General features: G+C 44.8%; 1 protein-coding gene across 1 annotated transcript in view; it reads right to left on the bottom strand.

The window, feature by feature from the left end:
* The window catches only part of LOC110572186 (protein FAM169B), a 66,448-nt gene that overhangs the window by 18,059 nt on the left and 21,795 nt on the right, over positions 1–26,594 (bottom strand). The window contains exons 2-3 of the mRNA XM_044918302.1: positions 11,464–11,549; positions 5,599–5,776 (exon numbers count right to left, since the gene is read on the bottom strand). Of these exons, the coding sequence (XP_044774237.1) occupies positions 5,599–5,776; positions 11,464–11,549 (264 nt within the window). The remainder of the gene's footprint in view (positions 1–5,598; positions 5,777–11,463; positions 11,550–26,594) is intronic.

The following is a 26,594-nucleotide window of genomic DNA, read 5'->3' as shown; positions in this document are numbered from 1 at the left end:
ATTGTAGTCCATTAAACCACACGTATTCACTGTGATTTTTTGTAAATCATGTGTGCAAATAATAAGACATAATAAAATATATCTATTCACTAACTAAATCGTTTTGTTTAACATACTTATATGCTGCTATATCAACCATTTCTTGCTTTTTTTTTTTTTTTTAGATTTTATTTATTTATTTGACAGAGAGAGAGGGCACAAGCAGGGGGGGGGCAGCAGAGGGAGAGGGAGAAGCAAGTCCCCCACCGAGCAGGGAGCCCCACACAGGACTCAACCCCAGGACCCCAGGATCGTGACCCAAGCTGAAGGCAGACGCCTAACGACTGAGCCACCCAGGCACCCTGCTATATTAACCATTTCTTAATTCATCAAGATATATCCCTCTCTCTGATTATAGAAAAAGATGAGAAGGAAAGGAATAAAATTCTATGATCCATATCTGAACAGGATCCCCATCAGATAATGGTGGTGGAAGGAAATGGTCGCGCAAATCCCACATATAATAACTACTTAAGAAATAAATATAAGAAATCATTTAAAGACACCACTAGGTAGACGAAAATTTAATTTCAGGAAATTGCAACTGGAAAGAGCACCTATGTGTTTCTGTTGGTTAAACGTCCAGCTCTTGATCTCAGCCCAGGTGTTGATCTCATGGTCGTGAGTTGAAGCCTGGCGGTGGGCTCCACACTGGGCATGGAGCCTACTTAAAAAAAAAAAAAAAAAGAAAAGAAAAGAAAATTGCAACTGGACTAGGTAAAACCTATGAGTTTGCAGTTTACTGACCATGGGGTATAACTCAACCCCCAAAGCTACAGAAACCACTGGTGGGAAAAGCTGAAAAATTACCAGTTAAAGGTGTCAGAGATCAGATTTAGGATTAAGAAAGCAGCTGGAAAGTTAAAGCAGCATGAGAACCACAGAATGAACCAAACTCAAATTCAGAGCAACTGCCCAAATCCCTAGCTTACAGCTAGCCTACACATGAGTGAAGGAGCCCCCACGGAACCCAACAAGAAATACGTCAGAGAGATAGTTTGAAAAATGGCACCACACAGGATCAGATCTGAGAGTTTGGTGCTTTTCTCAAATATAGACATTCCTCAACTGAGACAGCTCAAGTGGCAGAGAGCTGAAGTCAAATGGGCTTGAACAGTGAAAGTACAGAACCCCAAACCAGCAGGAGCCAAAAACAAACAAAACAAAACAAAACAAAACAAAACACAAAACCACAAAAAAAACCCAGGAAAGGTAAGCCAAATCCATATTCAAATCTTTGGCCACCAAATCTGCAGGCACAGGGAAGACCTCTACAGGGCCAGGCTAAAGAAACAGCCATGGGAAGTCACACAGACAGATGTCAGCAGCTATAGATCACAAAGGAGACAAAGTCTACCATTTAAATCTAGGCAGGTTGAACAGCTACTAGATCAAAAATCTAAAAATCCTCAGAAAACACACACCAAAAAAATTAGAGTTGTTACACTATATCTGCAACATCTAATTTTCAACCAAAAATTATTCAACATGAAAAAAAAACAGGGAAGTGTGACCCATACTCAAGGGGGGAAAAAAAAAAAAGGTAGTAGATATAACTAATTTTAAATAGACCCAGATGTTGAATTTTGCAAAGGCCTCAAAATGGCTTTACAAATATATTCAAAGTATTGAAATAAAATAATTCAAAAAGTTAAAGGGAAATATATGGAAAATCTCAACAGAGAAATAGCAACTACAAAAAATAATATAAATTCTAGAGCTTAAAACCACAATAACTAAAAATTTTCAATGGGCTCAACGACAGACTGGAGATGGCAAGCAAACTTGAATATGTGCCAGAAGAAATTATCCAACAAAGAAAAATGTTTGAAGAAACATGAATAAAACCTCTGAGACAAAACTTAAGACACTATGAAGCACCCTAGTATACACACAACTGGAATCCCAGGAAAAGAACAATGAAAGCAGAATTTTTTTAAAAATTGAAGAAATAATGGCCCAAAACTTCCAAAATATGGTAGAAAACATAAAGATTCAAGAAGCTCACCACACCTCAAGATAAACAAAAATAAAATTATTCCTAGACACACACTACAGTCAAACTACAAAAAAGCTAAAGTTAAAGGGAAAACTTTGAAAGCAATCAGAGAAACCTACATGTTATGTATGAGGGAATAATAATAAATAACTGGCTGACTTTTCACCAGAAACTATGAAAGCCAGAAGACTGGAAAAACATATTCAAAGCACTGAAGGGGGTTGGGGAGGATTATCAGTAATAATTCTATATCCAGCTAAACTACCCTTCAAATATGACTGCAAAATAAAATAGATTTTCAGTAAACAAAAACTGAGATATTGGTTGCCAGCAGAACCACACCACAGCAAATTCTAAAGGAAGTACTTCGATCTAAAGGAAAAATGACACGGGATGGCAAGTGGGACCTATATTAAAAATTTTTTTAAAGATAAGTATGTGAGAAAGATTTTAACTGTATTTATTTATTTTAAAACATATGACTACTAAATTAAAAATTATAAATCCATAATGATAGGTTTATAACATAAACAGATCTAATATATAACAATAGCACTATGTAAATAAGAGGTAAACAAAAATACACTGTTGCAAGATTTCTGTATTTCATCTGAAGTAATTCAATATTAACTGTAAGTAAATTGGGAAAAGTTTAAGATGCATATGTGATCCCTGGAGCAAAAACTAAAAATTTAAAAATGCAAAAATATAGAACTAGAAAGCCAATAGAGAAATTAAAATGAAATACTAAAAAATATCTGATTAAAATAAAAGAACACACAAAGGAGGGACAGAGGAACAAAAAATACAGAAGACACAAAACAAACTGCAAAAGGGAAGACCTCAGTATATATCAATAATTAAATGTAAGTGGACTAACACTCCATTCAAAAGACAGACCTTTTTTTTTTTTTTTTTAACAGACATTTTTAAGACTAGGTTTAAAATCCAAGGCCCAGGGATGTCTGTGTGGCTCAGTAGGTTAAGTGTCTGCCTTCATCTCAGGTCCCAGGTCCCAGGTTCCTGGGATTGAGTCCTGCACTGGCCTCCTTGCTCAGTGGGGAGCTCGCTTCTCCCACTGCCTGCCACTCCCCCTGCTTGTGTGAGCATGCACACGCTCTCTCTCCCTCTCTGACAAATAAATAAAATCTAAAAGTAAATAAATATATAAATAAATAAATAAATAAAATCCAAGACCCAGTTGTATTCTGTCAACAAAATATATGCTTCAGATAATAAAGACATAAACAGACTAACAGTAAAAAGCTACAAAGAATGTATTCCATGCAAACAATAAGCATAAGAAAGATGATGGGTCTATGTATTAATATCAAACAAAACAGACTTCATAACAAGAAATATTACTGAAGACAATTGGGGACTTCATAATGATAAAATGGTCAATATATCAGGTAGGTATAACAATCATAAATATAGATGTAACTGACAACAAAGCTTCAAAACACTTAAAGTAAAAACTAACAGAACTAAAATGAGAGATGAATCCACAATCACAGACTTTAACAAACTCTCAGAAATTGATAGAACTAGACAAAAATACCAGTAAGAATGCAGAAAATCTAAATGACATTATTAATTACCTTATCCCAACTGATATTTCCAGAACACTAAACCCAATACCTGCAGAATATACACATTTCTTCAAGTCCACAGGGAATGTCTACCAATACAGACCATATAATGGGCCATTAACAATTCTCAATAGTTTCTAAAATCTTAAAATGTAATAGACTACATTCTCTTACTGCAACAGAATTAAGTTAGAAATCAAAAATAAATAAGTAAAACATCTGAAGTATCTGGAAATTTAAAACTTACTTTAAAGAACTTATAAAAATCACAAATTAGAAAATATTTTGAACTGAATATAATGAAAATTGGTAAATTGATAAAAAATAGATTTCATCAAAATTTCAAATGTCTGCTCTCTGAAAAATACTGTTGTGCCAAAATGAAAATGTTTTCCAAATACATATCTGATAAAGAACTGCCATCTATAACATATGAAGAAACTGCAATAAGCAAACAACCCAATAAAATATGGGCTAAAATATTTAACAGACACTTAAAGAAGATATGTGACCATCAACAAAGCACATGAAAACATAATCAATATCGTTCACGATTAGGGAAATGCAAATTAAAACCAAAATTAAATACTACTTCCCACCTTGTAGAATAGGTAAAATTAAAAAGACTCACAATACCAAGTATTGGCAAGGAAATCTCACACATGGCTGGTGGCAACATGTATGTAATTATTCTAATGGAAATATTTTTATTCTGTCTCTCCAAAAATAAGCTAATCCAGCAAAAGACACTAAAAAAAAAAAGTCTGAATTGGAAAGGTATACCTGAAGCATATATTCTACTGGTTTGTACTTCTTAAATGAAATAAACTGAGTAACTAAAAGTCAATTGCCACTTAAAAAAATCAGTTCATGGATGAAACGACGTGACCCAGTAAGCAGCTTCAGAGAACTTTCCACCAAATTTGTGGAATTCATCAAAAATGAAGAAGAGGCAGAAATCCAAGCACCTAGTCTAGTCTGCCTCAGCTCGACATCTTAAGGTCCTCCTTCCACTCTGAGTTCTGGGTCAGCCTCCGGAAGAACAAGGCAGATACAACCAACCTCTCTACTTGAGTGTCTGGACTGACCTTGACAAACAGTTAACTACCAGAGTTACTTGCATGGGAAACTGGTCATCTCACACTGAGAGGGAGAAAAGGGAGAAAAGTGGATTTCCTCCATCCTGGACCAGTGGAACAAACACAGTGTGAACAAAGCTCAACACCACAATCAGCCTTCCGAACCCCCTGAGAAAAACATGTAAACCAGGAGAACAGCATGTCCATGGTGGTTCACCAGGAAACTTTATTCTTGCTCAAATTTAGGACTTAATAAGAACTGAAGGACAGGGCTGAGACTGCTTGGAGTAGAGATGTTGACAGCTTTTTAAAAAACTCAAGAAAGTATTAAAGAAAACAACTTTAAAGAAAGAGACCAAATCCCTGAGGCAAAATGGTCCTAATATCACACTCACTTCTCGTCGCAGCCCCTAAAAATAAGTCCCAGTATTTTACCCCGACCTTGTTATCATGGCCGACCTCCCCCTCCTCTGAGGTAATGTCTATAAATCTGGGCATCCAGTGTGCTTTAGAGCCACATGTCAGCTATTAGCAATGGTATTTTTCCTGACGGCTAATTGGTAACATTAAAGAAAAGAAATGAAGAGCATCGTGTTTTGCAGAGTCATTTTACACCATTAGCAGCAATAAACATTTTATGAGGGACATGGCACTGCCTGGGAATCAAAAGGACACGGTTTTCACCCTATTTGCCAGTAAAATGAGCAATGAGAAAATGAAATCCATACCTCGGGTTTACTTGGGTTTATTTACAGGACAGCTGAATTAGTGACACTTCCTGTGCCAGAAGATTCTCTCCAAGGAACACCTGTGCTGAGGGAGTCCTCGGAGGCAGGCAGACATCTAGGGAGCCTCCCCTCCCCCTGACCTGGGGCAGCGTGTCCCTTACCTTTCCTTTTGGTTGTGTAAAATCCAACAGCTGATCCATCCCGCCACAGAATCTTTGCTTGCTCCTTCACAGAGTGAGGTAAAAAAAACATGTCACCGTCATCCAAATTTCTCTCCAATCTTCCAAAAATAACGACGTTTAGAATGAAAAGCACAATCCTTTCCCCAAATGACTGAACCTTTGAAGGGAAAAAAAATAAATAAATAAGAAAGAAAGAACAAGCAAGTGAGAGAGAAAATCACATGCGATAAATTTTGCACTTGGAACCAACCCACACATCGGGGCCAGGTGTGTGCGCCATCACACAATTCCGTTCATGCTCAAGAGCCAAAATGTGAATCATAGTTTCTCACGGGGGTTTTCAGAACCCTGACCTTTTGCACCCATCGGCCTCCAGGAGTGAGCGGCAGTGCCCAGAGGGGTCTCCCAGGGTCCCTCCCGGGCCACCTATATGGAATGTAAGTAGACAGAGGACAATCCATTGCAGGTCAAAAAACAAGAAGTTACCTCCAGGGGGGGCACACAAGCCATTTCAGCAGATCCCCTGGATGTGTCTAGAAATAAATCCAATCCGCCATTTTTAATAACAGTCCCAGAATTCCGGCCCTCAGAAGGATGGTAAAGAATTGGGGGCATCAAAAAAAAAAAAAAAAAGAATTGGGGGGATCAATGGCTACATCAGAAGCAGATGATTTTCAATGGTTTGTGATGTGGTAGATTTGGAGCACACACTACAGTCCCAACCCCAGAGAATTACCGGGAGTCAAGGGCCATCTTGTTCTAAGGCTATAAAATGAAACCACTTCTTGCCTCCCACAATGTCATGACAGGTGAAGAAACTATGTGGTCAAGGTCAGGCCCACACAGAGCTTTAGCATTAACAAGTCAAAATGACTTCATGGTCCCGCCTGTTAAAATTTTCTGCATTTGTATAGCCCACAGGTGGCAAATATGTGGCATAAACAGAGGCCTCCAGCTCCGCCACCCCAGCAGACATAACTAATCAATCCTACTCTATGTGGCTGAGCCTGGACATGGTCACAGAGTCCTTCTAAATGCATTCCTCCAGACAACCACAAGCCAGCACTCAATGTGATTCTTCAGATGAACCCAGTCAACTGTTGATCAAGTGACAGTATCGTTTTATTAGATTGTAACTCTGACAAGACTTCTATGTGACAGCCTGCTTGTGTGGGCATTTGTCACCCATCCTATGCATCACCACGAGATCAGCAATGCCATTAAATGGGCTGTGACTTCCACCCACAAGCTAGCATTCGAGTCTCTTACCCGCTGGGGAGGTCCTGATTTGTAAGTAAGGAAATTGAAACTCAAGGAGGGTAAGTGGTTACATTTATTGATTTCCCTGCCTCATTCCAAAGAGGACTTATATGCCAGCTGGATGAGGGCTCTGTCAGAGGCAGGCAGGCTCAAAACAACAGGCCAGGGCTTCTGAGTCCCAGCCTGGTGTACCTGCGACAGCCCAGTCCATGGTTGCCTTCTGCATCTTCATCCATTACAACCAAGGTTTTGGAAATGGGAAGTTTAATATAAATATCTACACTTAGTTTTATATTGAATACTTAATCCTTAAAGTTTTATCATCATCATCATCATCATGTGTGACTGTGGCTTCTTGGCCTGTGGATTTGCTGAAAGATCTTTAGCAATGCCAACTCTCTGAGCCTCAGTTTCTTCCACTGGTCAGGGGAGAAGATTGCCTGAGTCATCCTTAAAACACTTGTTTTTGGGGAAGGGTGGGTAAAACAAACAAACAAACAAACAAAACACTTGTTTTCAAATGCTCTAATAAAAAATAAGGCAGCTTGCTGCCCTCTCGCAAACGGCACAAAGTGTTTGGTGCCAATAAATTTATTAATTGGTCTAGAATGTAAAACAGTTCACCTTCATCTGGAGCCAAATCTTAAATGAGGAAAAGCTTTGTGAAAACCACACCTGCTCAGCTCTGAGAAGCCACCCCAATTTTGTATCTCAGACAGTAGCAGCCAAATCCAGTTCAGACGTGAAGAATCACTAGCTGGTCACAAAACCTGAGTGGGGTGATGTGGGAGGTTATATTTTTCAACTTATAAAACCAAAAAGTTCAGAGGAAAGCCAGAAGAGAAAAGCAGATTGCATCTGGCAGAAAGGAAATATCCAATCAAAAACTGGCAGGAGAAAAAAGAGGAAAGAAAATGCACTTAATTTATCCAATTTCATTACGGGGCGGGGGGAGAAATGTGTGTTATTCTGACTTAGAAACGTTTCTGGAAACACAAAACCAAGATCCAGTTCTAATCCCTCAATTAGGACCACTAATTATGTTAACAGAAAAAAAATTAAGCCTTTTTTTTTTTTTTGGTAATTTATGAAGAATAGCTGGCTAAGAAACAAAATGTAATTAAGAGAAAAAAAAAATCAAGACCCCATATTCTACAAATGGAGAGGGAAACTATCTCCCTAGATGAGGCAGATCGATCTTTACAACACGGTTCATTAAGTGCAAGTGGCATCCAAGTTTCTTTCTGTCCATAACATAGGCCACATTTTCAGAAAATCTGGGGTTTCCCTCATCTAAACACGGAGGAATGGACACACGGAAGAAGTGACCACTCTTGTTCTGGGGAAAAAAAAAAATTATTTAAAGAGCAAGTCAGACTCCTCCTGGCATTCAGAACCCCCAACCACTAAATACCTCTGGCCCACCTGTGGGAAGGGGCCGGAACAGCAAGACAAATGAGTACGCCAGGCCATCCCACTGGGTACCCCACACTCATTGGCTGAATCTCAAGCCACTGTTAAATTTGCTGGGGGTGGGAGGAGGGGACACTTTTAAAAACAGTATCTACTGAGTCAATTAAAACCAGACCTGAGGGCACCTGGGTGGCTTAGTCGTTAAGCATCTGTCTTCGGCTCAGGTCATGATTCCAGGATCCTGGGATTGAGGCCCGCATCGGGCTCCCTGCTCAGCGGGGAGCCTGCTTGTCCCTCTCCCACTCCCCCTGCTTGTGTTCCTTCTCTCGCTATGTCTCTCTGTCAAATAAATAAATAAAATCTTAAAAAAAAAAACCAGACCTGAAAATACCCTGCTGTTTGCAACAATATGGATGTAACTAGAGGGCATTATACTAAGTGAAATAAGTCAGGCAAAGACAAGTACTGCATGATCTCACGTGCATGTGAAATCTTACAAAACCCAACTCATCGGAACAGAGAATAGAATGGTGATTACCAGAGGCTGGGGGTGGGAGAAGAGAGATGTCGGTCAAAAGGTACAAACTTCCAATTATAAGATGAATAAGTTCTGGGAATCTAATATACAGCAGGGTAATTATAGCTAATAATACTGTATTATATTAAAGTCGCTAAGAGAGTAGATCTTAAATGTTCTCATCACAAAAAAAAAAATGGTAATTATGTAATATGATGCGGGTATTAGCCAACACCATGGTGGCCATCATTTTGCAATATGTAAGTACTTCAGATCAACACCTTCTACGCCTCAAATTTACACAATGTTTATGTCAGATATATCTCAATAAAGCTGGGAAGGGAAAACAGGCATGAAAAAGACAACCCACAGACGGGAAAACAATATTTGCAAATCAAATATTGCAATACATGCAATAAGGACTTGCATCCAGACTATATGGAAAATGTTTACAACTCAACAGTGAGACGTCAAATAACCCAATTAAAAAGTGGGCCAAGGATTTTAATAAATATTTTCCCAAAGGGGATATACGAATGGCCAATAAGTACATGAAAAAATGTTTAACACCCTTAGCCATCAGAGAAATGCAGCTCAAGACCACAATAAGATACCACTTCCCACCAAGTAGGATGGAGAGCATTAAAAAAACAGACAATAACAAGTGTCAGGGAGGACATGGAGAGATGGAAGCCATCAGATGTTACCAGTGGGACTGTTAAACGGTGCACCTGCTGTGGAAAACAGTTCGGTGGTTCCTCAACAAGTTATATAGAGAATTACCATATGACCAGCAATTCTGCTCCTGAGTATATACCCAAGAGAATTGAAAATATATAAGCTCACAAAAATTTATGCACAAATGTTCATAGTGGCATCGTTCCTAATGGCCAAAAGGTGGGAAAAACTCATGTGTCCATCAACAGATACACAGATAAACATACATGCTGTAGCCATGCAGTGGGATATGATCCAGACATAAAAAGGAAGGAGGCTCTAACGCACACTACAATGTGGATGAACCTTGAAGACATTATGCTCAGTGAGAGATGCCAGACACAAAAGCCTACATATTATACAATTCTAGGGATGCGAAATGTCCAGGATAGACAAATCCACAGAGACAGAAAGCAGGTTCCTTGCCAGGGGCTGGGGCAAGAGGGAAATGAGGGGTGACTGCTGACGGGTAAGGGGTTTCTTTTGGGGGTGATGAAAACATTCTAGAATTCAATAGTGATGACTGATGCACAACTCTGTGCAAATATTGAAAATCACTGAATTGTATACTTTGAAAGGGTGAAATTTATGGTATGTGAATTATATCTCAATGAAGTTGTTGTTTAAAGGGAAAAAAACTGAATTTGTTTTTGTTTTTTTTTTTTAAATTGTTCAAGAGAAGGAAAAAACCCAGATTATCAATTTGTTCTCTAAACCAAACCCAAAAGAATACTGATACTTCATTCAGTATTTGTAGGTCCCAATGAGGGAGATCAAGTGGAATTCCAAACAACTGTGGACAGATCCACCATTTCAAGACTGCCAAGAAGCACCTATGGAATTAAGATAAATATGCCAATCAAATGAAAATTGACAGACGTGAGGCAAATAGTCCAAATTCTTCACTAGTTACTACCTTTCTCGTCAGCCGGTGACCCAGCCAAACTGCAGTTGAGCGGACACCACAGGGACTCCAAGGTGCTGCTGTGGCACCTGCCCTCACCCCTGCCATCCTAGGTTTTGGCTTTACAATGGCTCCATACAGCCACAGCCCATTAAAGACCTCCACAGCTGACGTCAATGAGACTGGAGTTTGTGTCCAGTTCTATCACTCTCTAGCTGTGTGGCTCAGCCTCAATTTCTGCATCTGCAAAACAAATATCTTGAGGATTCTAAAATTAGATAATCCCTATAAAGAGTCTGAGGACATAGGCGAGTACCTAACACAATATCTGACTCAGAGTAAGTACCAAAAAACATTACTTGGATGCAATAGGCAGAATTTTCCTACACACTAGAGAGACGATGGGGATTTAAGTTTTAAAACGAAGACATGGGAGGCCACTCAGGAAGGTAAGAGACATCTGCCAATAGCCTGATGCCTGTTGCATACAGCCTTTTATTACTATTTTCCTTAGTGGCAGGGCATTCTAGATTGAATCTCATCCCCCAGAAAGTTGTTGCAAGCCCTAACGCCCAGTACTTGGGAATGTGACTTATTTAGACATAGTCTCTGCAGATGATCAAGTGAAGATGAGGTCATTAGGGTGAGCCCTAATCCAAGATGATTGGTGTCCATATAGAAAGGGGGGATCTGAACAGAGAGAGACCCTCACCGAGGGAAGATGATGTGAAGACATGGGGAGAAGGTCATCTCCAGGCCAAGGAACACCTGAGGCCCCCAGCAGCCAGGACAGATGCCTGAAACAGATTCTCCCTCATGGCCCTCAGAAGGAACCCTGGTTTCAGGCTTATAGTCTCAGGGCCTATGAGACAACAAATTTCTGCTGTTTCAGTGCCCCCCGGTCTGTGAAACTTTGTTTCAGCAGCCCTAGAAGATTAAAACACCAAGGCAGACTGCTTTCAATTATTAACATGATAATAAGCACAGTGACTTTAAAACCTGTTTTGCACTATTTCAGTCTACACCACCTCACCTTCATCAGACCTTCTCTAGCAGGATCAGAGGTTCGTAGGACGTCTTCGGTGGGCCACCAGGACTCCTTTATGTAAACAGCCACCACTAAAGAGAAAGCCAAGAGAAAATGATGATATGCGCGCAGCCAGCCGGCCACCAGAGGGGCGGTTTCAACAGCCTGCAGCCACTGTTAAGGTGAACAGACAAGTACGTGTAGGTAAAGCAGGTGATGTTTCTAGAGCTAAGTTCTCCAAGAGCACTGACCAGGACGGAGTGACCACTCTCACCCGAAGGTCTTCACAGAGGTCTTCACAGATGGCCTGTTGCCACCTCCAAAACAGGAGGTGTGTGTCCCAATGTTATTGGGCAAAAAGCCCTACACACCAAATTCGATGGAAAAGAATTACATCTTTTTTTTCCAAAGTCCAGTTATGTGCCACAACTCAGAACTCCCCATGGAGTCAAATCCAACATTATTGAAAGGCATCGAGCACAGAATCTTTTTTTTTTTAAGATTTTATTTATTTGAGAGAGAGAGCATGAGCAGGGGGAGGGGCAGAGGGAGAGAGAGAAGCAGACTCCCCACTGTGCAGGGAGCCTGATGTGGGGCTCGATCCCAGGACACCGAGATCACAAGATGAGCTGAAGGCAGATGCTTAACCGACGGAGCCACCCAGGCGCCCCTTGAGCACAGGATATTCTTATCGCCCTCAGCACTGGGCCTGGTACTGGCTTCTTTTCCGTGATTTTTTTTTTCCCTTCCCACAGTGATACTGTCACCTGCATTTTTCTGAGAAGGACACTGACACTCTGAGAGGTAAAGTAGCCTGAAGGCAGCCGGTGAGGGGGGCCTGAGGTGGGTCCACCCCTGAGCCATGGACTCCAAGTGCAGTGCTCTCTCGCAGAGGCCAGAACTGAGTCAGCTGGTAGGAAATGGGGTGAATCATGCAAGGGTGGTGGGGGTGCCTTTGAATAAGGAGGCTCTGGGGCTGGATCTGCAGGAGAAGGAAGAGAGACATCTCTCCTCCCCCCTACTCCTGCCCCACCCCAATCTAGACAGTCCCTGAGGCCTGTGGATTCCACCCATTCCATGTTTGGACAAGGGTCCTGCTATTGTAGGGGTGACCTTGGAACAACCTCAACCTCACTAAGCCCCAGGCTCCTCATCAGAGTTGCCCAAACTGATCACCCAAGGTGGCTGACAAGTTCCACTGAGGACTGGGTGCGAAACACCCACCATAGAGCCCCGTGTGTCAAACGTGCTTGGTGACAACTGATCAATGTCAGCTCTGCCCCCCTCGCCCCACCCATGCCCCTGCCACCAAATCAATCAGTTCCACCTGCCACCTCGTGATGGGCTCCATCCCCTCCTCCCCAACCCCAGATGCCAGCAGGGTCCAGGCCACCATGCACAGAAGACCGTGATAATACCTCACCTGGTTCCCTGCCTCAGTCTCCCCCACTGATCCATCCCTACCAAGTGGCCACTCCAAAGGCAAATCTAATCATAGGGATTCCATTTAAACACCAAAGTTACTTCAGTTATTTTCCTGTATTTTTTTTTTTAATTAAGATCATTTTTTACAGCAGTTTTAGGTTCACAGCAAAACTGACAGGAAGGTACAGAGACTTCCCATGTGCCCTCCGCCCACACATACATATAGCATCCCCACCATCAACATCTGCACCAGAGTAGAAACATTTATTACAACTGATGAACCGACACAGACACACCAGAGTCACCCAAAGCCCATGATCTACATTAGAGTCCACTCTTGTTCTACATTCTATGGGTTTGGACAAATGTGTAATGACATGCATCTATCATTATGGTATCATACAGAGTATTTTCACTGCCCTAAAAATTCTCTGGTCTCCATCTATTAACCCCTTGCTCTCATCCCCCACTCCACCCCTGGGAACCACTAATTTTTTTTTTTAAGTCTCTATACTTTTGCCTTTTCCAGAATGTCATTTAATTGGACTCATACGGTTTGTAGTCCTTTTCCGGTAGGCTTCTTTCACTTAGTAATAAGCCTTTAAGTTTCCTCCCGGTCTTTTTCTGGCTAGAGATCTCGAAAATCTTTTTTAGCACTGAATAATACTCCATTGTCTGGATGTACCATAATTTCTCCTCTGGTATCTTTTTTTTCTACCCCTTTTATTAAAAAAAATGCCATTTTTTTTCCAGCTTCTCAAGCCAGGCGTCTGAGGCTGAGAGGTCCAGAAGCCATACAATAAAAAGATGACCTTCCCAGTCAAATCTTTTTAGCTGAAGATGTGTAGGAAAATAAGATGGAACAGAAAACAACAGTCATTTGGACATTTATATAAGGCTCAAGACTTTAAAACCAATTTTGTGGGCCAATCAGGTTAAGCCTGCTACCACCTTCTTCCCTATTTCTGTCTGCTCTTTGAGGAACTTTAGTAGAAAATTCTGTAAGGACCAGGTTACAATGACATTAGTCAGTTATTAAGCATTAACTCTGCCCAGCCAGCCCCACCTCCCCAAAGACCAATAGCGTCTAATCCACTATGTCAGTTTCATACCATTGGTGAATTACATCATCAACAATAGTTCCAAAATTGATTGAGCTGGCTGAGAGAGAAGGGCCAATTAAATGTTTGACACCTGCCTTCATTTATTCAATTAAATTCATGTTCAAAATGGCACCTACTAGAACTTACAGGAGGTTTATAAAGCCATAAGGATTATTTTCCTGCTTAACAAGGTGAATCAATAAAAGATGTTCCATTTACTAGTATGGTGTATTACTGTAATACAGATGTTCAATTTGCTAAGACAGTTTCAAACAGGACACGTGTTATGATTTGACATTTGTGTGGCGCCTTGCAAGTTTCACGGTGTACTGCAGAACATTAATTAGTCACACAAGTTGTCACAAATTAGATTGAACTGTTTTTTTTCAAAATGAATCTGAAGCTGCTAAGGATACATAACAATGAAGGGGAAGTCCAATCAAACTTAACAGGCCTAAAATAAATTGTCCTCCAAACCAACTCTTAAAAAAAAAAAAAAAAACAGAATCAGCCTTCTGGAAACGAGCAGCTTTTGATCAGAGAAGCATAATTCCTAGTCAAGAGGAAACAGTAGGAGAGAATGGTGGCAGAGGCCTGGGAGAGAGACTGTATCCAGCTCAGCAAGGACAAGGGACAGATCCTGGGCACTGCAGAATCAGCCTCAGGGCATCACTTGAGACCCTGAAGCCAACAAGTTCCAAGAGTTAGAAAGTGGAAGGCACACATCTGTGGTCTTAAAAGAAAAAATATTGGGCGCCTGGGTGGCTCAGTTGGTTAAGCGACTGCCTTCGGCTCAGGTCATGATCCCCGAGTCCCGGGATCGAGTCCCGCATCGGGCTCCCTGCTCGGCGGGGAGTCTGCTTCTCCCTCTGACCCTCCCCCCTCTCGTGCTCTCTCTATCTCATTCTCTCTCTCAAATAAATAAATAAAATCTTTAAAAAAAAAAAAAAGAAAAAATATTGATCCATCTCCTCTAGGCTGTCTCCCATGTATGGCCTGAGCAGAGACCAGACGCTCATAGAAGGCTGTCCAGGGGTGACAACAATCAACAGGGCGTTGTGAGTTAAAAGCCAGTCTCGCTGCATGAATTTAATTTCTCTGCCCCCCCAAGTGACAGGTGATGTGGACCTCAGAGAAATGTCAGTAATGGATTCTATTCTGGGACACTCCAAGGTTTCCCAAACAAGTTAAGACAGCAAGGTCCCTAAGCCTAAATCCCAGCGGCCTGGCTTCATTGAAGCCCAGCATGGTCAACTGTATTCAACTACCTGAATTCAGTCCCTGCATGCATGAACAGTGCTGTCTGTCCTAGGCTCCCAGCGGCTGATGAGTAAGTCCCCATCCTTGCCCCTGGGGGTTGGCAGGCTGCAGAGGAAGAGAGCGAGCGATAATCAAGCTGCCCCAGTATAGGCCGAGGCATGAAAGGTGCTGAACTCGAGATGGGAGCCAACGTGTCATCGGGACCCAGAAGAGAGAGGCAATTCTGTGGAGGGGTGTTGGGAAGGCATCCCCAGGGATTTCAGACAGCTCGGGTTCTGGATTGATGGGTAAGGCTTCAACAGGCAGAGACAACAGGCAAGGGCGCTACAGGCAGGGTAACCTGTGAGCAGAGGCACAGAGCCCTACAAGTTCAAGGCCGCTCTCAGGGCATCTCAACAGCAGGGATAGCTGGAATGAGGCCTAAACAATGGAAAGACAGGGCTGCAAACATTGATGACAACAAGGTTTCAGAATACAAAGCTAATACACAAAAGCCAACTGCTTTCCCACACACCAGCCATGAACAAGTAGAATTTGAAAATAAAAAACACAATACCATTTATATCAGCACCTCCAAAAATGAAATACTTAGGTATAAATCTAACAATATATGTACAAGCTCTACCAGGAAAATTATAAAACACAGAAAAACAAAATCAAAGAACTAAATAATGAAACAGTCTATGTTCATGGATAAGACGACTCAATATTGTCAAGATGTCAGTTCTTCCCAATTTGATCTATTGATTCAAATCAATCCCAATCAAAATCCCAACAAGTTATTTTGTGGATATCAACACACTGATCCTAAAGTTTACACGGAGAGGCAAAAGACCCAGAATAGCCAACACGAGATTGAAGGAGAATTTGGAGGAATGACCCTACCCAACTTCAAGACTTACTATAAAACTGCAGTAATCAAGACAGTGTAGTTTGGTGAAAGAAGAGACAAAAAGATCAATGCAACAGAATGAGGAGCCCAGAAATAGTCTCTCATAAATACAGTTCACTGACCTTTGAGCAAATAAAATGGAACAAAGAAAGTCTTTCCAACAGATGGTGCTGGAACAGCTGGGCATCCACACACATAGAAATGAAGCTAGACACAGACCTCTCGCCCTCACAAACATCATCTCAACAAAATGTGAGCTTCATCCACTCACCAATCTCTAACGGACTTTGCTGCCAGTGGAGAGCAGGATGACATAAAGCACTTAGATGTGGCCCCATGCACCCGTGTAGGGAAAAGACCACAGCCTTCAGAACCAGATGGGGTTCAAATTCTGGCTTCTCTAATTACAAGTTATGTGACCTTAGCCCCCTGCCCAGCCTCAAGTCCCCCACCTGTCAAGTGGAGACCACAACATCCTCCCACCTGATCATTACCCAGGTTAGGTGAAAGAGCTCCCCTCCTCAAACTGCTTTTCCTAAGGTGCTGGAAGCTTGTCAGTGGTTTCCAGAAATTTCCTCCACTTGCTTCAAGTGGTGCGCTGGGGTTTTGAAGAAGTATGAAAAGCCCTTTGTTACTTGTTGGCTTTTGTCAGTGAGACAATGGAAACAAGCATGCTTCATAACATTCCCGTCTCTTCCTGGGAACTCCCATTCCAAACTTTCTGCTCTGGTTTGCACGGAAATGTCTGTCTTTCTCCCCCCCCAGCTTGACTACGGCTGTCCTGTCTGCTCCCTCAAGTGGATATAGGTTTCTACCCAGCACATCTTCTCATGCCCGCTCCTTTTTCTGTCAGGGGGTGTGAATCTGACCACCGCGTCCCTCACTTTCTCCTTCCAAGGCTGTGGGCACACATCATGCTTGATTAAGACACACACTTCAACCCACCCAGTACCTCCCAACAAAATTTTTAAACCTTTCATCTTGCCTACTAAGATTTCCTAAAGGAGCTAACTTCTTTTTTATTTAAACATGCTCTTTATAATGAATCAATAAACAAAGCAATCATTGTTGAGAGGATGACACGACGTTTCCACAGCACGGGACAGGGAGAGCTGGTTGTTGTCACCTATCACCTCGGAAGGACGGACTATGACAAGAGGGGGGAGCTTTCCTGAGGAGGATTCTGAGGCCACATTCCGAGTCGGCAAGGAGGAAGGAGGACTGGGCTGGATTAGCAACAGGTTGCACTTGTCCTTCCTCCTCATCTGCTCCAGCACAGGGGACAATGACAGAATGCACCCCAGTGGTACACGGACCCTCCAAAGGTCACAACTCTGAAGCACTTGCTGCCCATTGAACCCACACGCTGAGTCACTAGGATGTGCGAAGCACATAATAAATCCACTCAAGGAATTCAATTTAGACTCTGGCTTAAGACACTGACAGCTCAGAGGAGGGGACAGTGTCTGGGACATGAAGCAGAAGAAAGCAAAATCGGATCAGGACAGCCGAGAGGAAGAAGCAGGCATTCCTACCGAGGGGCCGGGAGAGTCTTCGGTGAAAGGTGTCCGCAGCAGGCCTCCAGAAGGAGTCAGGCCCAGGCAGGAAAGGGGACTCCGGATGGGGCAGGGGACAGAGCCTCAGAGATGTGAGGGCACACAGCATGCCAGGCAAGGACAGGAAGGCACAGGGAGGAGGCCAGTCAGGGAGGACTCGAGGGCCCTACCCCGGACACCACTGCCAGCCATCATGCTTCGGAGGCAATAAAGGGACATGACCCAGTTACAGTTCTAAAACAATAACGTGTCCCACAAGACACTCACCCAGCGTCTGGCACGACACCAAGGGCGGGATCACGGTTCCTGCTTGCCACAGCTGGTTCGTGTGTTCCAGGCGACGCTCAGAGGGGTTAAGAAACCTGCTCAAGGGCATGTGCCTACAAACAGCACCACTGGGGCCGGATGTGAATGGGGTCCTGCTGGCTCCGGAGCCCCCGTGCTCCAGGTGAAGGAACCGACGGAGAGCCAAGAGGACAGAGCCAGGGGCCAGGCCCCCATGAAAGCTCACAGAGTCGGAGAGAGAGAAATGAAGGATGAGGAAGAGACAAGCCAAGACACTATGACAAGAAAGGAGAGACCAGCACGGAAAGACCTTACCACAGTGGATGCCTGTGGATTTCATTTTGCACTTCGGGAGGGGGCGGGGTCGGCCATTTACTCAGCACTGACAAGTGCCAGGCACTGTCCTTGGCACCAGTGGGGGCAAGACAGGTGACCGGGCCATGACCACACACACCATGACCTCCCAGACATGAGCGGCAATCACGCACCCACCCAGGGGCTGTATGTTCATCCACTGGGGCTGCCAGGACAAAATGTCATAGACATCTATAGGCTTATAAACAGCAGAAGCGTAGTTCTCACAGTTCTGGAAGTCTGAGATCGGGGCGCCAGCATGAGCGGGTTCTGGCTGGAACCCTCCCTCTTCCAAGTTCCAAGCTGTTAACCTCTGGCAGGGTCTTCACATGGCGGGAGGGGCAAGAGAGCCCTCTGGGATCTCTTGGGTAAGGACACGATTCTCATTCATGAGGTGGAGCACCTCCCCAAAACCCCACTTCCCTAAAGCCATCACACTGGGGTTTGGATTTCGACATATGAATTTATGGGGGTCACAAACATTCACACCACAGCAGTCTTTCTGCGGAAGAGTGCCAGTCAAAGGCCTGAGCCAGACTGGGCTTCACAGCTGGGGGCTGTGGGGGCCAGGCTGAGGTATGAGCTTCACAGAAAGTCTCTGGAAGAGTCTGGCCAGTGAGAGACATAATGAGAGTGGTGTTTTAGAAAGAGAACAGTTGGATTATGGCCAGGTAGGAGGAATTAGCCCTTTTGAAGTTAAAAAAAAAAAAGGTCATTGGAGAAGCATCTCACTGCCTGGGTGTAGAGAATGGTTTCAGGTGAGGCTGGAGGCAGGGAGGACAATGGGAGGCTGCGGTGATCCAGACAAGAAGTGAGCAGGGGCTGACTGCAGAGCAGTCATGCTGGTGGGGAGCGAGATGCCCAGGGGAGAGAAAACATCCCTGGGTATCGGACTGGTCTAAGGCAGAAGAGACAGGGGGAGGTTGGGGTGGCAGCCAGCTCTCGAGCCTGAGTGAAAAACACACGTGCCTCCACCTGGAAGAAGGGAAGACCAAAAGATGGAGACGTGAAGGCTTCAGTTTTGAAATGCCTGTTAGAGAGATCGAGGTCGGGGCAGCCAGGAGGCAGCTGGATACACAGCCCGGAGCTGAGCAGAGACACAGAGAAGGTCCCTGCCCCCATACCATCCTGGGAACCAAAGACGGAAAGGGCTGACACACATACGTCTTACCCCCTCGCACTAACCGCAAGTTGTTCACGTACTGGTCCCTGGTCTATACTTCTTCAATCACAACTGAAAGGGCTTTAAGTCCCCTGCTGCCCACCCCCCCGCCCCACCTTGATGGCTCCCCTGGACTCTAAGCTGACATCAATTGCCCCGTTACAAATCTAAGAAATATGTAGTTCGACAAAAAAAAAAGAGCACAGTTAAACCAAAGTGACAGGCCATCTTCCCAAAAGCAAAATACACGTAGGGGGGGAAAAAAATGCTGAAAAGTTCTGGCAGAGGACAGCACATAAACACATTCCAAGGCATTGCATGACTTTTATGCAACATTGAGCGAGCCGGTCAATAATTTAAGGGGAGGAGAAAAATACGCAAGTTGACATAGCAACTGTCACATCACATTACTCAGGCTGCCATTTCCATACAGATGTCTTCCTTAAAGGAAAACACTTCCCCAGATGCCCCATGAACTCGGGCGCCTCTCTGCCATGGAGAAACATCTGGTTTGCAATATATTTGCAACAGGCTCCCTGTGGCTCTCGGGCCTTTGTTGCCTTAAGCAATTTTGTTTTCATGAGTCTAGATTTTAACTCAGGGAAGAGGGGCAAGATGGGGTGGCTGGATCCTGAGCTACAGCTGGACTGCAAGGTGTTGGAGCAGAAAGAAGCCCTCACCAAAGCTAGTGCATGGAGGAAAGGAATCTTAAAATCACCAGGCTGGACCGACCAAGGCAAGTGCAGCGAGTTTCTCAGGCCCCAGGGAAGCAGAGAGAAGTGCAGGCAGCCCACAGTGCATGGGTAAAACCCTCAGATGCCTCCCAGACGCACCCTTGCCCCCAAACAATGGCTCTATCTTTGGCACTAGAAATATTTTCCTCAGACCTTCCCTGTTTCGCAAATACCATTAGTCCCTTGGTAAGAATGACATGTCTTTGTTTGCGGGATGCTGTTTTCCCCTACATTTAAATCCAACTCACAGTAAGTGCCATAAATTAACAGGGAATAAAGAAGAAAATCCCAAACAATAGCCAACATGTGTTCCCAAAACACGATGCTGTCGCTGTGCATAGTTCTTCAAACTGCATCCATCACTGCCCAAGGAAAATAGAACCCTCGGAGCCCCTTCTGGCTTAAGTGAACTCTGGTCCTCCTGAACCTGGGGGTCGCCTTCACAGCTAGAAGGAACAGGTTTCTAAACTGAAGCTGCATTCCTGGCCAGAATTCTTTTCCCCCAAACTGTCAAACCCACTTACGTGGGACTCTACCTGTGTGGAAGGTGGGAGGAGGGACCCGTCCTCAGCTGACGTTGACCTTTGCATTACCCAAAAGGCAAGCAGACTCAAAACTCCCAGATCCAGGGCACCTGGGTGGCTCAGTTGGTCAAGCATCTGCCTTTGGCTCAGGTCATGATCCTGGGGTCCTGGGATGGAGCCCTGCATCGGGCTCCCTGCTTGGCGAGGAGCCTGCTTCTCCCTCTCCCTCTGCTGGCTCCCCCTGCTTGTGTGCTCTCTCTCTGTGTCAAAGAAATAAATAAAATCTTCAAGGAAAAAAAAACAAACGAACACCAAGACCCAACATCCACACGATCATGGGAAGCTACACCAATGAGGTGCCTACTAACCAGGTGGTCCCTGGACACTAGGTTTCATGAGTCTGTGGGGTCCTCACGCTTCAAAGCAGAAAAACTGCAATTACTTCTCCTCATGTTGAATTCAGATTTCACCAGGCCTGCAAGCCTCTCCTCTGCCCACCCCCCGCCCCATAGTAGCTTGCTTTTTACCGGACATACAGAAACCACCATTTTATTGGGTCAGATTGACAGGCTCATCCTGCTAAACAGAGCTGTGTTTAAGCCCCAACCATCGCCCACGCCAGGAGGCCAGGCCTCTCCCTTTAAGGCCCACTCAGGACAAGGAGCTGCCCTAGCTGGGTCTCTTTCTGGGGGTCAGAAATTCACGGCACCCTTCCACCACCACCTTCGGGCCTTCCCTCCTTGACTCGTCCCCCAAAGTCTGGACAGCACGCTCAAGGGTGAGGAGCATCCCAGGTAGGGTTCCCCAATTCTGAAGGCCCCTGGGCAGCTCAGCGGCGCACCTCCTATCCCCGACTCCACACCCACCTGCCCCGAATGCAGCCCAGAGTCAGCCTGGACTCGGGCCCGGCGTGTCGCAATCCCACCCGGCCCACGACAGCCACTGGGAAGGCGAGCTCCGCAGCGGTTCCAGTTTCATCTGAATGTTTGCCTTGGCTCTTGCTGTCGCTGCAGGCCTAGAATGGGCATGCTTTTCCAGGAAAAAATCATCATTTTCTGATTCCCTGCTTGTTTTTCTCAGGGTGCACATGACATGCAATCACCAAAAACTGTAAATAAATTAGCAGCAATTTGAAGGATGAGTGTTATGCTTGGTCACAAAACGTCCTGGAAGCCAGCTAGGGGGATAGATGTTCTAACCAGAGAAGTCAACATGTGGCAAAGACAGCAAACAGTCTCTCCTCCAGCTGCCTTCTCCGGAAGGATCCTGCTTTCTGTTTGTCAGCCTGGCCACCTCCCCTGCACACGTCTGCCTGCCCTGCACAGGGAGCTAACGAGAATTTAGCCAACACCCTCCGGGAAGAGCCCCCACCCCACCCCCCCCCCAAGAGCTGACCCTCCCTCTAAGATCAGCCATAGGAAATGACTGGAGAGATGAACAGCCACCAGGGACCAACTACAAAGTGATGTGCCCCACACTGAAGGTGAGCCCCACCCAGACTCCTCCCTCCAATTTGAGGTCCCACAGACACTTCGGACATGAGCTCAGCTTACCCTCACCCCAAATTTTTCCTTCCAAATCACCCGACATTGTTGGCACCACCGCCAGCCCAGCTGCAACCCAAGCCATTCCCAGCCCTTCCTTCCCGCACCTGCAGTCCACCCCCAATCCTTTCATTCCCACTGCTTCTCCAACCCTCCCCGCCAGGCAAGCCCTCAGCATCCCTCCCCTGGGCGCTAAGCACCTCCCAAGGACTTGTTGGCTTCTCCTTCTATTCATCGTCCCTTCTGGTCATGCGTAAGGCATCTGCGAAGGGCTGAAGATCCAAACAGGACCCCCGTGTCTCCAGCCCCAGAACGCACCCATCCTCCAGAGCATCACTAGTCATCTCTCTCTCCCTGCCCTCAGCTCGGCCTCCCTGCAGCCAAGGGCCGGGGAGAAGGTTCTGTGAAAGGAAACTTCAAAATATTCAAAGAAGCGACCGGTGTGAGTCATGGTCAGACCCTCCAAGATGGGGAGCTGCTCGGAGTGGGTGGTGGGGGCCACCTTCCGGGTCCCCTGGGCCTCTGCAGGTACTCCTTCAGGTCCAGAGCCCCAGCCCTGTAGGGCAGAAGAGCAGTGTCTGTGATCACTGTGTGACCCCCAGTGAGCCCAAGTGCCCGGAGAGAGAATCAGAGGTCCCAGGAAATAGAGGAGAACTCCTGCCCCCTATTTTGACCAGATCGCCACTTCCCTACCAAGAACCAGGGTTGGCCCCTCCCTACACCCAGCAAGACCCAAATGACCCTTTATTCTGGAAACTCCTGTAGCACTGTGGCATTAGTTCTCCTTCATTTGACTTAATTATAAATTGCCATTTTTATTTTTTTTTTTTTTTAAAGATTTTATTTATTAGAGAGAGAGAGAGAGAGAAACAGCATGAGAGGGGATAGGGTCAGAGGGAGAAGCAGACTCCCCGCTGAGCCGGGAGCCTGATGTGGGACTCGATCCCAGGACTCCGGGATCATAACCTGGGCCGAAGGCAGTCGCTTAACCAACTGAGCCACCCAGGCGCCCCTAAATTGCCATTTTTAATCAGCCTCTGGACATTCCTCCTCATCCTCTCTGATCATCTGACCACTGGGTTTTATATGAAAAAAAAAAAAAAAACCTGAAAAAAAAATTATCCGAAAAAGGGCTAGGAAAAAAAAAAAAAATCTGGCAAGTTTCCTAACATGGAAAACAGGTAGAGATCATCTAGGAAAATTACACATGTGGCCCAGAACTTTGCAGAGAGACCTCCCAAACAGAAAGGGTCAGAGGTTAAAAGAACAAGTATAGAGGATGGGCGGCCCCTCATAACCAAGGACAGGTCCCCAGGCCCAGCACAATCCTTTAAGATCACATGGGAAAGGCTGGAGCACCGAGTAAGTCTGAGCAGGCTGGGAAAATATTCAGGAAAATAGAGTGAGCAGCCTGGGGAGGCTGGCTCGATTCCGAGGGGAGAACCTGGAGGGAGGAATGCACCTTAGCCAGATGCTCTAATATTAGGTCACAGAGGACCATCTTCACTGGGAAGGTGGAGGGCCGCCAAATTAGGAGCAAGTCTGGCAACTGGAAATAGTGGAAAGGCAAGAGGGGGTGCATTAGCTACTTCCAGAGGAGCTCAAATCTCTAGACACAGTGAATTTATGTCCCAGGGACCAGAAAGTCCTGCGAATGTGATCCTAAAGTTGTAACCCTTAATCTCTGAGAGCATGGGAGGCCAGAAAACCCCAGAATGAACCAGTGCTATCCTAGTGTGTAAGGGGAAGATGTAGATCTTGGAACCAATGCCTGGTTCCCCGAACATCCCCTCTTAATGAGAGTCTAGAGTGAATTATAAAAGATGGTACAGGAGGGGGCGGAGCAAGATGGCGGGGGAGTAGGAGACCTGGATTTCGTCTCCTCTCAGGAATTCAGCTGGATAGGGATCAAACCATTCTGAACACCTACAAACTCAACAGGAGATCGAAGAAAAGAAGAGCAACAACTCTCTCATCAGAAAAGCGACCACTTTCTGGAAGGTAGGACGTGCGGAGAAGTGAATCCGAGGCGATATTCGGGAGGATAGACGGCGGGGAGGGGCCTCCGGCGGCCGCTTCTGGCAAGTGATAGAGCCGCGGAGCACAAAATCGGAACTTTTAGAAGTCTGCTCCGCTGAGGGACGTCACTCTGGTGGCCAAGCGGGGGGTGGAACCCTCCGGGACAGTGTGGTCTCAGGACCCACGGGTCACAGAAAGACCAGGGGTGCCTGAGTGCGGCAGAGCTCCCAGGTAACGGAGCAGGGAAGCCGGCTGCAGAGGCGGAGCACAGGCGCGGGCTCTCAGCTCGGGGTTGCCATAAACCGAGATCCGCGGCACAGTCGGGCCCCTGCTCCTCCAGCAGGGACCCAACAAGCGGCAGATCCGGGGAGACTCACCTTCCTCCCCCGGGAGGAGCCGCGCGTGAGTGCGCCGCAGGGATCTGCTGGGTTTGGAGACTCCACCCGGGGTCGGGTGCCAGAGATAGAAACGCGCGGTCACAGGCCGGGTGAGCACGGAGTGCGGCTGGAGACCGGGGAGACGGGAGTGACTGACGGCTTTTCTCTGGGGACTCACTGAGGAGAGGGGCCCCGAGTTCTCGGCTCCTCCGGGGCGGAGATTGGGAGGCCGCCATTTTCACTCTCCGCCTCCAAAGCTGTACGGAAAGTTCACAGGGAACAAAAGCCCCGGAGAGCAAACCCAAGCAGATTACTTAGCCGGGAGGGGGCAAGGGCGGGGCACTTCCGCCTCTGGCAGAGACATTTGGAAACCATGGCAACAGGCCCCTCTCCAGAAGATCAGCGGGAACAGCCAGCCAAGACCAAGTTTACCGATCAATGAGAACGGCAGAACTCCAGCGCTAGGGGAATACTGCACATAGAATTCATGGCTTTTTTACCATGATTCTTTAGTCTTTCAAAGTTAATTTTTTTTTAACTGTCTTTTTTTCTTTTTTTTCTTTTTGAATTTTTCTTTTTCCCTTTTTCAACCAACATCTTATCAATCCCTTTTTTAAAAAAAAACATTTTTATTTTTCATTTTTAGAGTCATATTCTATCCCTTCATAGTAGTTACCTGTATTTTTGGCTTATATATATAAGTTGTTCTCTCTTTAAAATTTTGAGATAGTTTCTTCTAACAGATTAAAATATACCCTAAATCTCTAGTATATGGTGTTTTCTATTCCCCTGCCTGATCACATCCCCTCCCTTTTTTTTTCTTTTTTCTTTTTTTTAAATCCTTTTCTTTCTTTCTTCAAACAACTTTTTATCAATTCCTTTTATAAAATTTTTTATAATTTCCATCTTTACAGTCATATTCCATCCCTTCATCATATCAACCCTTATTTTTGTACATAGATAAGTTTTTCTTTCTTTAAAATTTTGGGAGGCACTTTCTTCTAAAAGACCAAAATACACCCCAAATCTAGTGTGTGGCACTGATCTATATACCAGGCTGATCATATTTGATCACATTCTGTTTTTTTTGTTGTTGTTGTTGTTTTGTTTTGTTTGTTTTTGTTTTTATCTTTATCTTTTACTTTTTCTTTTTTTTCTTTCTCTTTTTTCTCTCTTTCCCTTTCTTTTCCCACTGCTTCAGGTCTTTTCTGATTTGTTTAGAGTATATTTTCTGGGGACGTTGTTACCCTGCTAGCATTTTGTTGTCTCATTAATCTATTCTCCTCTGCACAAAATGACAAGCTGGAAAAAATCACCTCAACAAAAAGAACAAGAGGTAGTACCGACTGCCAGGGACCTACTCAATACGGACATTAGTACGATGTCAGATCTAGAGTTCAGAATCATCACTTTAAAGATACTAGCTGGGCTTGAGAAAAGCATGGAAGTTATTAGAGAAACCCTTTCTGGAGAAGTCAAAGAACTAAAATCCAACCAAGTAGAAATCAAAAAGGCTATTAATGAGGTGCAATCAAAAATGGGGGCAATAACTGCTAGAATAAATGAGGCAGAAGAGAGAATCAGTGATATAGAAGACCAAATGATGGAAAATAAAGAAGCTGAGAAAAAGAGAGATAAACAACTACTGGATCACGAGGGCAGAATTCGAGAGATAAGCAATACCGTAAGATGAAACAACATTAGAATAATTGGGATCCCAGAAGAAGAAGAAAGAGAGAGAGGGGCAGAAGGTATAATGGAGCAAATTATAGCAGAGAACTTCCCTAATTTGGGGAAGGAAACAGGCATCAAAATCCAGGAAGCACAGAGAACCCCTCTCAAAATCAATAAAAATAGGTCAACACCCCGACATCTAATAGTAAAACTTACGAGTCTCATAGA

The sequence above is a fragment of the Neomonachus schauinslandi genome, chromosome 9 (assembly GCF_002201575.2).
Source record: "Neomonachus schauinslandi chromosome 9, ASM220157v2, whole genome shotgun sequence".
Lineage (NCBI taxonomy): Eukaryota > Metazoa > Chordata > Mammalia > Carnivora > Phocidae > Neomonachus > Neomonachus schauinslandi.
This window is presented reverse-complemented; position numbering and strand designations above follow the sequence as displayed.